Source organism: Epinephelus fuscoguttatus, linkage group LG23 (assembly GCF_011397635.1).
Source record: "Epinephelus fuscoguttatus linkage group LG23, E.fuscoguttatus.final_Chr_v1".
NCBI lineage: Eukaryota > Metazoa > Chordata > Actinopteri > Perciformes > Serranidae > Epinephelus > Epinephelus fuscoguttatus.
Window position 1 is genome coordinate 27,785,941 of NC_064774.1, and position 13,911 is coordinate 27,799,851.

Genomic DNA, 13,911 nt, shown 5'->3' on the forward strand with positions numbered 1-13,911 from the left:
CCTAATTTTAACTCTTTACACAGACAGTTGATGTCATTTTTTAAAAGAAAATAAATAAAATAAAATAAAATAAAATAAAATAAAATAAAATAAATACAAAAACAAACAAACAAACAAAAGCAGCTCTATAATGGCATAATAATACTGTTACGGTTACAGTTTGACCTGTCTATATCCCTCAGAAACCCGTTGGTGCAGAATGTATGGTTGTTTCCACTGTCACATACCATACATTCTCTTTAAGACAAAGACCACTCAAGCACCAAAGGTCAATGTGTCCTGATTATGCTAGATAATGAACATTTAGAAAATTAAAAAGAATCATTTATATGTAAGATAGCTTTTGTCTTCAAAATGGCACAGATTACTGTTTTAATTCACCAGACTTCATCTTAGGAAGAGATACGGATAAACTGATCAAAATCATAAAAACAGAGTTCAATTCGTGTCCAACAAGTATCAAGCAAATTACCATGCCTAGAAAACATTTATTTTTCAGTATTTTTTATTACAAAGCAAACATGAGAAGCTGTTACGCTCTCCATGTATCTCTCATCATTTGATTCTCTTCAAGAAACAAATTGACACTGTAGATGGCAGTGAACCTGTGTTCATGTCTCCCATATGGTGACATGGTGTGAAGTGTCAGCTCTGATTGGCCAATCAAATACAGTCTTGTCTCTTAAGAGTGGAGAGAGCATTGAGATGTTTGTCATTCAACACGGCAGTTTGGACATGATGATATCTCCAGTGTTTGCGATCTATCTCACATGTTTGATCTTGTGGAAAACGGGTGAGTTGTGTTTTTAGAGTGTATGGTCGCTCCTGATGCATTCAAAATTATTTTTGTTGGTTATACTTTGTTCCATGAAAATAATTGTGCATTTGTTTCATCTCTGATTTCACTTCAGCTCAGATGACTGAACCGAAATTGGCTTCATCTATCCATAAAGAGAGAAGGTTTTTATCAGCCAATGTTGGTGACGAGGTAGCTTTGCAGTGTTACTATCAAGGTCAAGATTCAGTGCTTTACTGGTACCAACAAACTCTTGGACAGGAACCGAGGCTCATCTGTTACTTCTATAAGCATCAAGGTATTGGCATTTTTCATGATGAGTTCAAGAACAATCCACGCTTCACACTGGATACTGAAAATGGTAAAAATAATTTGAAGATCTCAGATTTACAGTTTTCAGACTCAGCTACTTACTATTGCGCAAGTAGCTCTACAATAATCATAATATTTGCAGAGGGCACCACTGTTGATGTTAAGGGTTCAGACCCAGCTTTGGTCCATCAGTCAGCATCTCAGACCATCCGGCCAGGAGGCTCTGTGACTCTGAACTGTACAGTACACACTGGGAGCTGTGATGATGGAGGACACAGTGTTTACTGGTTCAAATATTCTGATGAGTCTCATCCAGGACTCATTTACAGCCATGGAGGCAGGAATGATCAGTGTGAGAGGAAACCTGACACACAAACACACACCTGTGTCTACAACCTGCCGATGAAGAGCCTGAATCTTTCTCATGCTGGGACCTACTACTGTGCTGTTGCCTCATGTGGACACATACTGTTTGGAGACGGGACCAAGCTGGACTTTGAACGTAAGTAGCTTTCTAGCAAACAATTGTCTCTTTGAAATCGAATTTGATGAAAAAACTAAAAATGTCCTAATGTTAGTATCTACAGATGAGGTGGACTTTCTTGTCTTGGTATATATCTTGAGTGGAGCTTTGACATTCGCCACTATCCTGGTTGTTGTACTTGCTTTTTCACTGTACAAGACGAACAAGAAAAACAACGACCAGTCCACAGGTGTGTAGTGTCGTCCCTATCTTACAGCTCCTATTTAGAAAGCATGGTTTTTAAATTAAAGACCTTTTCCTCTGTTTTCTGACCAGAGCCTCAAGCAAGATTTCCTGAAACTGAAGAGGTGAGTTTGTTTTGACCTATTACAATTTTAATATATTTCTTAAAAAAAAAAATTAATTTCCCCTCGGGGATTAATAAAGTATATAAACTTAAAAATTACTGCACAAAACTTACACTATTGTTACATATTTCTTCACCAGGGATACCAAGATACGGACAATCTCCACTATGCTGCTTTAAGGGAAAGCACGTCCAACAGATCAAGAAGACAGGGGAACTACACAGAGAGTGAATGTGTGTACTCCAGTGTAAAGCCATAAAACAGGATGTTGGATGTTACATTTGTACTGTGTGAGTAAGATAAAAAAAAAAACTGTTGCCTCTCTTTGAAGGTGTAAAGTTAATTCACATGTGTATTGATTTAGATATCAATTTTTTGTCTGGAGTAAAAAGATTAAAGTTTTGCTAATGTTTAGCTGTACTGGATGCATATTTAGGAACATCTGATGTTATTTCTGTCTTTGAAATTTCATTCAGCTCGTTGAAGTACAAAGCAACCAGTCCTTGAAAACTTGGACCTTAAATATCATATTGTAAATACTTCTTGTACTTTTTTGTATTTCATTCTTAACTGTTCCAAACCACTGGCTGCAAGGTTAATTTGTGTGAATAATAATAAAACACATGTCATGTAATATGACATTTTGACAAAACATGTGTGGGCTCATATTGTTATCTTTGTGAGGACCAATTTCAGTTTTAAACAATTGTAGTGAGGACATTTCTGCATTGTGAGGACATAACAGCATTACCCATATTAGATAAAGTCCATCAAAAGTTATCCTTTGTAGTGGTCACAAATTATGTCAAAGCAGATTTTTAATTCTATTATGTTTTTCATAGCTTGGAAACCAGACAAATCTGCAAGCTCATGTTTCATTTGTTCTGGCAGATGCGTCTTGTCCCCCTTCCATTCATTCCATTACCTAATATCGGGCTGGTTTGATACAGTGATTGATGACGAGTGTCAAGGGTCCAGATTTGAGAAGTCACATGTCACACATTTCACTGCTCTAAGTAGTTGTAACAGCATCCATTCCGCTACGTCCAGCGCAATGCACCAGGCTCAGCACACTCAGATCAAACAGTCAAACTAGAATCAAGATTCTGTTACTATCTTAAATGTATTAGGATAGGATACACATTTTGTGTACTGTTCAGCTGTAATTTTATGAAGTCTGTGACCAAGCAGCCATTTTTTTCCTGCTTGAGAGCAGGGGTCCGTCTCAAGTCTCTTAAATTACTGCTAGATATCTTACCTAGCCGACTTTGCTAGCTGTTTAGCCCCTCCCATCTAGGAAAAAATGCAAGGAGCTAGCGCTAGGAGCGATGAGCGAGCATTGTCGGTGTAAGAGACATGAGACATCCTTTCCACTGAAGCGTCACACGAAGCGACGTCCATTCCTGATGACGGCGGCACCACTGGATCTGCTCCATAACGCAGCCAGCATCTGGCGTTACTATGGGTACATCCCAAGTCTCATTATATTCCCTGACCAAAACAGTAATCCCCACCCCCTGCTGTCATGACTTTGGTCACACACTTTTTCATGTATTGCCATTGTTATTGAGTCATTTGTCGAAGTCTGTGCAATTACAGAACGGTCTGTAGCCCTGCCACTGTCACTGTGATGAGCATCATTATCATTATTATTATCATCACTATTATTAACTCCACTCGCCATCATTCAACAAGTCAGCTGCTGAGTGACTAAGACATATCAGACCTGTCAGTCTGCCTCAATCAGTTTTATTTATAAAGCCCAATATCACAAATCACAATTTGCCTCACAGGGCTTTACAGCATACGACATCCCTCTGTCCTTAGGACCCTCACAGCGGATAAGGAAAAACTCCCCAAAAAACCCTTTAACGGGGAAAAAAACGGTAGAAACTTCAGGAAGAGCAACTGAGGAGGGATCCCTCTTCCAGGACGGACAGACGTGCAATAGATGTCGTACAGAACAGATCAACATAATAAATTAACAGTAATCCGAATGACACAATGAGACAGAGAGAGAGAGAGAGAGAGAGAGAGAGAGAGATGCAAGACAGACAGTCTGCTGTCTGACAGTAGCTTACAACAACATTAATGAAAGTAATAATATTAATTAATATTACCTACAAGCTATTAAACATTATTCCACACACATGACATGCAGGACAATTCATGGTGTGTGTGTGTGTGTGTGTGTGTGTGTGTGTGTGTGTGTGTGTATGTGTGTGTGTGCATGGTGTTATATCAACACATGTGGTTCAAGACATGAGCAGCTGCACATTTAACAGCCACACATCACCGACAGTCCGCTGAACAACGCAACGGGTTGTGAATGAAATAAACTTAATTACAACATGACAGTCTTGCACGAAATATCATCAACGTTACTCTTTGTAGTCACGTAGGAATGTGAATTACAGCGTTTCGTTGCAAAGAATGCATGTAACGGGTACATTTGCGCTGTTTCTCTGCCATCTCATTCAAATGAGCCAGATGTAGAGGGCGGGTATTTATACATCATGGCGTTCAGCTGAAAAACTCTTCCGGATAGGAAGCTTTCGACCATCCTAGTTCATAGCTGCTTAAAGCTTGCTGCTAGCTCCTAGCGCTAGCTCCTTGCTGCACAAATAAGAGACTTGGGACAGCCTAGAAGATGGCGGACCTCAAATGACTTCTGGTTTCAGCGAGGAGCTAGCAGTAGCACTATAAAAATAAGAGACTTGGGACGGACCCCAGGACAAGCACCGCCCCAACTTACATGTGTCGATAAGCACTATGTCATGCTAGTGGCATGGCTGTGGGAATGGCCATGTCAGACTGTCAGTTGTTTGGTCGGTTCACCACTTGGGTCTAGACTGAAGTATCTCAGCCATTATTGGATGGATTATAATCAAGGTTTGTACAGACATTCACAGTACCTAGAGGATGAATCATACTGACTTTTGCGATCCCTTGATGTGTTCTTCAGCGCCACTCTGAGGTTCATATTTGTGGTTTTGGGTTAAATGTCGCCAAAACTATTAGAGGGAATGCTGTGACTTTTGCTACAGATTTTCATGGTGCCCAGAGGATGAATCCTGTATGACTTCAGTGATTTTCTGACTTTTCCTCTAACATCAACAGCAGGTTAAGGACAACAAAAATTAGCATCTGCATCAAACAACATGCACTTTTGACAGTCTAAAAGTCCATTCACATTGAGGACGAATATCCGCGCGGATTATTCTCGCGTAAAAATACATAAGCTGATTTCATGGGTTCTTATGGAAGTTTGCACACCAGGGCAGAACTTTCGTGCAGTGAAAAAAGTTTCCGCCCAGACTTTGACCCCCTGCAGAATTCACCGGCGGAACTACACAGCTGGGCCAATGAAATTGTTTGGTTATAGTGACATCGCACAGACCCGGGAGAGTCCAAAATCCAGTCAGGCATGACAGTATGGGAGAAAGGTTGATGAACCTCATCTCACAGCATCCCGTCCTTTTTGAAAAAAGACGGGATGATTTTATGAACAATGAATTAAAGGACAACGTCTGGCAGTCCATTGTCCAGCTTGGTGGCTGCAGTGAGAGTGGTAAGTGCTAAAGAATGTTGATGTTGACGCTTGTTAAACGTCGCTGCTGCTACTCTTGTCCATGTTCACCCACACCCGTTCACACTGCACGGACTTGGAACACAACAATGTGAAATTCTGCAGCGCATCCATACCGCGCCTGTGTGTATGGTGTAAACGCGGAAAAGCACTGCGCGAATATTCCGCAAATCCGTCCTGCATTTCCGCATCGCGGCAGTGAGAATGAACCTTAACTAGGATATTTTGACAAAACACAGCCCAGAACATATAATTTACAAAGCATGCTTTTTATTTATGTAACCCTTTCACCACCTGTTCATTAAGTATTTAATTACTTGATGTTTTGCTAAATAAAGTGTTAAACCCCTTTAAACTCAAATCTGTTATGATATGATGAAACAGACATCTCCATGCAAATACACTGTCTAGGCTAAGCTTTGACTCTCACTTTCACAAATTATTGATTAGAATAAGCCTACTCATAGGTCTTCATCTTCTAACCGCTTCATCCTCTTGAGGGTCGCCGGGGGGCTGGAGCCTATCCCAGCTGACATCGGGTGAGAGGCAGGGTACACCCTGGACAGGTCGCCAGACTATCACAGGAGGCTGACACATAGAGACAAACAACCATTCACGCTCACATTCACACCTACGGACAATTTAGAGTCACCAATTAACCTAGTCCCCAATCTTTGGACTGTGGGAGGAGGCCGGAGTGCCCGGAGAACATGCAAACTCTGCACAGAAAGGCTCCCACACCCGGGATCGAACCGGCAACCCTCTTGCTGTGAGGCGAGAATGCTAACCACCACACCACCGTGCCACCCCCTACTCATAGGTTTCTTTCTTAATAAAATGCAAATGAAATATACGAGGGTAGCACGGTGGTATGGTAGGCCCCAGCCCCCCCGCGACCCTCAAGAGGATGAAGCGGTTAGAAGATGAATAAATGAATGAATTCATGAAATATATGAATAACCTTGTTAATGTAAAAATCATGAAATGACACAAACACAGTATATTGCCATTTTATTAAAGATATATTAACACATTTCAAACGCACAAAAACACAGAAACTCTCTAATGAAAATAATAAAAGAAAATACCCCAAGTGGTCTTTAGTCTGTTCAACCTTTTTGAGTGCACTCTGGATAGTTTTTTTTTTTTAGTAAGCTTGCATTTCTTTTCGTTGGCACGCATTAAAGTTGGAGCTCATGAAGAAACAGGGCATCAGTACTTCCGTATGGCCAGTGGGAATAACTCCTACCGCGAGGAAAATCCCTTGTGTGTCTCTCTGACTGTTGCGGCACAGCAGCGATGAGCAGCGCAGTCCTCAGCCTCCAGCAGCAAGAGGAGTCCATCCACGACACCTGACACACACCCGCGATGTCCACTGAAGCTCCGCAGGTCCTGCGATCTCCTCCAGCATACATACAGGGGAAAATGCCAGTAGGGACTCTCCCGCAATGGCGGTGTCTAAGCTAACTTGGCTAACTCAATTTGCAGCGAAGAAACCACACTCGGTCTTGCGGCAAACAGTCTGACTCACTCACTTAAGCGCGAGGTAACTGGCAACTGCGATACAAGCGATAAACATCACACAGTCTGTATCCAGTCTCACACAGTTCTGAATAGCTGCCATTGACCTCTCTGCTCGTCAGCAGCGCGCTTCCTTCTTCTTCCTTTTCCCCCAGGTGAACCGGAAATACCACTTTCTCTGGGGTCATTACTCCTCAAAGGTAACCAAAATTACTTTTTAGCTTTTTAAAACACTGAAACAATGAAATATCTTTTAAGGCACATATTTTTAACTATAACTTATTTATGCATTTTAACTTATTTAATTCTAATTCACCTCCATGTAATATGAACTTAACTATGACAACTGAATATTAATCAGGCGTCCTATTAATAACTCAAAAATAATTACACTTTTTAAGGAGAGAAATAAAGGAAAATATAACTGATATCTATGAGGTTTTTACATTTATTTTATATTCTGACCCTTTATAACAGCACTGATGACAGCCTGGTTTATATGGCCCACAGTATGGGAAAAACTGTTGAGTATTAAAGAATTGCTCAAAATATTGGTGATCAAGCAAATCTATTTTAACTATTAAATAACGACAAAATCTGGCAAATAATCCTAACTCTGTTGTATTCTTAGTGTATGTGACAGATAGTTGCTGAATTATTATGCATTTAATTATTTTTTTAGTGCCAAAGGTTTGGCATAACTGAGTACTACCATACATTGTTATCATTAACATTATCATGAAACCTCAAACTGAATTATGAATCAACATCTTAACTTCTTAAGACTGTAACTAAACACACCATGACTGTTAAACCAGTTTTCCTACAGTGGCAGTGAGCATGTGATCAGGTTTTCAAAAGAGGCAGTGTCACTTCTGGTTAGCCAATCAAAGGCAGGCTTGTCTCTGAAAAGCGAAGAAAGGACTGAGATTCTTTTCATTCAGTACGACAATTTGAACAAGATGACATCTCCAAAGTTTGTTTTCTACCTGACATGTTTGTGCTTTGGAAAAACCGGTGAGTTTTCTTTTTCTCTGTAATTTGAATAGTTTTAAGTGTATGGCCACTCCTCATGGCATTGCTTCTGATATTTCTTTATGTTTTTCATGTGTTTGTGTTTGCTTTGTCTGTCCTATCACCTCAGCTCAGACAACTGATGTGAAATTCTCCTCATCTATTCAGCAAGAGAGTGGTTTTATATCAGCTACAATTGGGGATGACTTGACTTTGCAATGTTTCTATGAAGGTGATGTTGCAGCAAGGTTTTACTGGTATAAGCAAACTCTGGGGGAGAAACCAAGGCTCATCTCTACTTTCTACAAGTATGAAAGAAATGGAGTTTTTCACGATGAATTCAAGAACAATCCACGCTTCACACTGGAAACTGAAATCGGTAAAAATCACTTGAAGATAACAGATTTGCAAATTTCGGACTCAGCTACTTACTACTGCGCATGTAGCTATTCATACAAGTTTGAATTTGCAGCAGGTACTTCTCTCAATGTAAAGGGTTCAGGTTTGAATGTCCCAGCTTTGGTCCATCAGTCAGTGTCTGAGACCATCCGGCCAGGAGGCTCTGTGACTCTGAACTGTACAGTACACACTGGGAGCTGTGATGATGGAGAACACAGTGTTTACTGGTTCAAAAACTCTGAAGAGTCTCATCCAGGACTCATTTACAGCCATGGAGGCAGGAATGATCAGTGTGAGAGGAAACCTGACACACAAACACACACCTGTGTCTACAACCTGCCGATGAAGAGCCTGAATCTTTCTCATGCTGGGACCTACTACTGTGCTGTTGCCTCATGTGGATACATACTGTTTGGAGACGGGACCAAGCTGGACTTTGAGGGTAAGTAACTTCTAGCTGAAGCTGACTCATTAATTTTTCAGTATAATAGGCTACTACCTATTGACACTTAAATTCTGTAATGTCTTGTGGTGTATGTCTCTTTACAGACGAGCCGGACTCTATTGTCTTAGTGTATTTCCTAAGTGGAGCTTTGGCATTCACCACCATCCTGAGTGTTTTACTGGTTTTCTTACTGTGCATGATCACCAAGAGAAACAGCTGCAAATGCACAGGTACTGTAACTATTCTTTGTCACTTAAAGCATGTACTCACATTACACAGCATTATAACAAGGGAACTTTTCATTCTTTTTCAGAGTCTCATGCAAGAGTATCAGCTCCCTCCACAGTGAATGCAGAGGTAGTTTTTGTTCAGATTAACTATTGTATTACCATTTTCATAGCACAATATTTTTGGACATAGTTTTGATTTCTCTCAAATACTATATTGTGGTTTATATTTTACTATCAGGGTGACCAAGGTGAAGAAAGCATCCATTACGCAGCTGTAGGACAACACGAGGTCAACAGATCTAGAAGACAAAGGGACAACAGCAAGTCTGAATGTGTTTATTCAAGTATAAAGCAATAGAGCTATATGTTTTTCTGTCTGTGTAACAAGACAAATAAAGGCTTATACAGAAGAAGTGCAACGGGATTATGTAATGAAGAGCGCACCAGTCAAAGTTTAAACAAAGGAAACCAATGGATGTATAATAATGGAGAGCACACCGGACAATGAAAAGAGAAAGTCTTGAACAACTAACATTACAGCTGTGTATGTGCTCTTAGAAGAACTCTGGTAACAGCCCTAGCATGGTAAAAGCCATCCAGAGATGGTAAAGAGAGCTTGCAGTGACCTATGCAATGACGGTAGGCCTGTGTCTTATTTGCTCAATCTGTTTTCAGTGTACTTCGTCGCATTTACTATTAAAACTACCCTAAAAACTTTTTTGTGATAGATTTTTAAAATCTTTTGGCATTTCCACTCAGGTTTCGTTATGTTCAAAATCATCTGAATCCAACAGGAGAAGGAGGATCTTGCCACCAGCAATGAAATCTAGTGCAGAGAGGGGCAAATTCACAAAGAATGTATTGCGGCCATTGTTAGCACCATGAATTTTGGATCATTTGCAACCGCTCTTTGCACTATCTCAAGGTCCAATTCACAGTAGATATTGCGCATGATATTACAGCACAAACTCACCCATAAAATTTTGCAGCTGATTGCAGTTTGCCTTTTTTTGCATCTGATTAAAATTACCCATGTGGCAAAGTACAAATGTTGCCTTTGTGCCATTTCTTTAAGGAATATGAAGCTGACAGTCACTTACTACTATACAAATAGCTTTTGAATTTGCAGAAGGCACTTAGGTGAGTAGGAAGGGTTCAGGTTTAAACGTCCCAGATTTGGTCCATCATTCAGCATCTGCGACCATCCAGCAGGAGGCTCTGTAACTCCAAACTGCAGTACACACTGGGAGCTGTGATGAAGGAGAGCACAGTGTTCCCTGGTTCAAAAAACTCAATTTTTGTGTCGGCCACTGTAATAAGCAACTCTTCTATGAGCAACCAAATAGTATCAGAAAAACACCGATTTTTAATTTGAAACTGCCTCATTCAGGGTTTTTTTTTTTTTACCAGTTCAAATCACCCGATTAGTTTGTTTTGGAGAGGAAAACACCTCTGCGGATAATTCAGCTCCCCATAAAAACACTCCTTGACATCTTTAAAATTATCAATGAAAAAAGGTGATCACAGCTTAGCGGGTGCTGAGCTAGCGGCCTTTCCGACATGCCAACCAGTATTGGAGACACACTTGTTTGTAATGTGAAACTGCTTTATTCAGTTGTTTTAACCTATTTAAATCACCGGGTCTGTTCGTTTTGGAGAGGAAGGGATCCCTGCAGATAACTTGACTCTCAGTAAAAACCTCCTGAACAATAAGCACTGAAGGAATCCTAACCGGGAATTCAGGAATGGCACATGGGAAAAGTTTCAGCTGGTTGCAATCGGCAATCCTCACCACTAGATGCCATTAAATCCTACTTAATGTTCATTTAATTAGACGGGACCACATAATTGTTACTCTAAAAGTGTAATGCAGACATATCGTAAATATATTTTTATCTCAGTATGAATAATGTAAAGCCTCATCATGCAGTGATCTGATTAAACAGGCTTTTCTACAGACAACATAATAAAACAAACTAATTCCTACTATCTCTGTGACAACAGGTTGCAATAGGCTTCCTTGTGTCTGGTGCCATCATAGCTACTGTACTGATGGCTTCCACAGTCTTACTATAATAACAAAAACTCTGTCTGTGTGTCTGTTCCACGTTTTTCTCCTCACTGACTTGGTCAGTCCATGTGAAATTTGGCACAGTGGTAGAGGGTCATGGGAGGATGTGAATGGAGCAATATTACATCAATTGGCCAAAGGGGGGCGCTATAGCAACAGATTGAAATTGCAAACTTTGAATGGCCATATCTCATGCCCCGTATGTCGTAGAGACATGAAACTTTGCACAGAGATGCCTCTCCTCATGAGGAACAAATTTGCCTCAAGAACCCATAACTTCCGGTTATATAGATTTTCCGCCATTTTGAATTTTTTGAGAAACACTTAAAATCGATGTCTTTCTAGGAAGTTTGACCGATCTGCATGAAACTCGGTGAACATAATCTAGGGACCAATATCTAAAGTTCCCTCTTGGCAAAAGTTGGAAAACTTACTAAAACTGAGCTTCTATAAGGCAATGAATATTGCGGAGGGCGTGGCTCATCACATAAAGGTGTGTAACATCTCAAGGGTTTCACCGATCACCACGCAGCTTTGTAGGCATATGACCACACATAATCTGAGGGGACCCCTCCGTTATTGACCCCATCAAACAAAATGGGGGCGCTAGAGAGCTAATTACTTATCTAGGCCTAACCGCCATATTGATTTTTACTAAACGTGGTAGATATGTAGAACAGGACGCCTCAAGGTGACTGGAGAAATTTAACTCTAATTGATTAACTGGGTGGTGCTATAACAACAGAAAAATGCTTAAAAATAGCTAAAATGCGACCGATCGCTGTGGCTCCCCCTGTGGCTGAATGTTGTTTTTTTCTCATTTTTGGTATGACTAAGTCATGGTATGGTATGCTGTACATAATCACAGAAACTGTCAGTGTGTCATTCTGTCAGTCAGTCATTCTGTCTGTCCCACGTTCTTCTACTCACTGACGTGGGCAATCTATGTGAAACTGCACATAGGCATTGAGGATTGGCATAAGTAGAAGGTGACAAGCTACCATGGACTAGTTGTATATGAAAGTGCAAAAATGAAATCATTGTGTGTGTAAACCAGTATTGCTGGCTAAAATTTAGTGATGCTCTGTGCTGAGCTAGTGTGACACTTCTAACTTGATGTGCATGTGTGTGCAAACCACAAAAGGTTATTTTCAAGTGTGGTGAACTAAATATGAACTAATGAAAAGAAATGGAGCTCAGTGGGTGTCCTTTACAAATTTTTTTGGTTGTATGATCAGTGAAATCATATTGAGAGATATACCATTGTACAATTCTCTTTCTGCTTTGAGGTTTCTAGGTATGAGTGTCTCAGATCATTTCCAGAAAGCATCTGGGAGGAAGTCACTTTTTTACACAGACATTGCAGAGTGTAGGGGACTCAATACAGTAATATAATAACTGTTTCAATGTACAAAAGGGTATGTGGATGTTTTGAGACACACCTGAAAAAATTCAAAGTATTGATTAAGACAAACTTCATGAGAATGGTCCTCTCACTGTGAACAGTTTTCAGTGGAAGTCATTTCTCCCGTCTGAACAAAAACTTGTACGGTGTGTGGCAGTAAAAACCCAGCCAGAACTTCCAAAGTTCACTGATTAACATGTTGTTTCTCGTGTGCCTAAGTGTAAAAACCCAATCAAGTTAAGTACAAACTTCTCAGCTTATTCTAAATAAGAAAGCAGATTACTATATTTCTAAAAAACTTCCTTAAAACACGTTTTCACTACTGAAAGATGGTCTTTTACAAAATGAGGCTGTTTTTGCAGTAGAAAGAGGTGGAAAATGCTTTTGGAATTGGAACTATGTGACCAGAGAGAAAAGAGAAAAAGGGCTGTGGCACTTGCTTTTGCTCAGGCTACCAGAATGTCTTGCACCAAACCAGACCAATAAACCCTAATCCTAGTGGGTGATGTGCTGCAAGTTGAGACTTGAGATGCACCATTGAGGACTTGGCTCAGATTCTGGAGTTACTCTCTTACCCTGAAGCCTCCTCAAGGAATCTGATCCCGTTTGATTTGGTGGTGGGAACCTCTTGTGACCACATGCCTTTGCTGATGTCGACCCCAGTGGGATTTCAACCCTGGACCTTCCGCAGGGGTGATAAGATGAATGCTCCAACCACTACACTAGGAAACCCCAGAAAGAGTAAGCTACAATTTGTTCTTGAAAACATTTGAGGTGAGCTATAGGCAACTGAGGAATGCAATCTTGGTTTATATTTTATCAACACTGCTTTGTTTTTCTGTTTCATCATTCCACCTGTGTTTTAACAATACAGGGAACAGTATGGCATCAACTTCCTGTTTACACACTCTCGTATTACAACCAAGCAGCACACTAAAATATGCATCTGAGGACATTTTAGGGTCATCAGCTGGGTACCCTCCTTCCCTGGTGTTTCAATGATAGGCCCACTATATCTCCAGAGAGCTCATGAGCAACATCTGGCGTGCCAGGTGCCCCCCAGTCCTGCTGCCGATGCTGTCATTTTGTGGCCCAAGTGGGGGTTTCCCTGTTAATCCAGAGCCACTGGCTTTTCTTGTTGACCTCTAATAAGATCCAGCCATGTGGATGAATGTATTTTTACCAGCTGTGTAATATTCGTCTTTGAGATTTCTGCCTCTAATCAGAGTAATCAGAATTTGGTAAGTGATGCTCACAAGATTAAAAAACAAATTAATTTAAAAATTTAGCAAAAGCAT

At 40.5% G+C, this 13,911-nt stretch overlaps 2 protein-coding genes across 2 annotated transcripts; both read left to right on the forward strand.

The window, feature by feature from the left end:
- The first annotated feature begins 729 nt into the window (after positions 1-729).
- On the forward strand, positions 730-2,521 carry LOC125883346 (uncharacterized). Its single transcript, XM_049567542.1, has 5 exons — positions 730-793; positions 912-1,610; positions 1,687-1,821; positions 1,908-1,939; positions 2,079-2,521. The coding sequence occupies exons 1-5, from the start codon at positions 736-738 to the stop codon at positions 2,196-2,198; spliced, it is 1,044 nt and encodes a 347-aa protein (XP_049423499.1). The 5' UTR covers positions 730-735; the 3' UTR covers positions 2,199-2,521.
- Positions 2,522-7,962: 5,441 nt separating this feature from the next.
- Positions 7,963-10,104, forward strand: LOC125883339 (uncharacterized). Its single transcript, XM_049567532.1, has 5 exons — positions 7,963-8,066; positions 8,194-8,904; positions 9,012-9,137; positions 9,221-9,264; positions 9,376-10,104. Exons 1-5 carry the CDS (start codon positions 8,012-8,014, stop codon positions 9,493-9,495), a joined length of 1,056 nt encoding a protein of 351 aa, XP_049423489.1. The 5' UTR covers positions 7,963-8,011; the 3' UTR covers positions 9,496-10,104.
- Positions 10,105-13,911: the final 3,807 nt, after the last annotated feature.

Coding starts and splice junctions, on each gene's coding strand:
- LOC125883346 (XM_049567542.1), top strand. CDS start 736: ATGATGATATCTCCAGTGTTTGCGATCTATCTCACATGTTTGATCTTG. Junction 794..911: donor TTTGATCTTGTGGAAAACGG/GTGAGTTGTGTT, acceptor ATTTCACTTCAG/CTCAGATGACTGAACCGAAA. Junction 1,611..1,686: donor GACCAAGCTGGACTTTGAAC/GTAAGTAGCTTT, acceptor TCCTAATGTTAG/TATCTACAGATGAGGTGGAC.
- LOC125883339 (XM_049567532.1), top strand. CDS start 8,012: ATGACATCTCCAAAGTTTGTTTTCTACCTGACATGTTTGTGCTTTGGA. Junction 8,067..8,193: donor TTTGTGCTTTGGAAAAACCG/GTGAGTTTTCTT, acceptor CTATCACCTCAG/CTCAGACAACTGATGTGAAA. Junction 9,265..9,375: donor CCTCCACAGTGAATGCAGAG/GTAGTTTTTGTT, acceptor TTTTACTATCAG/GGTGACCAAGGTGAAGAAAG.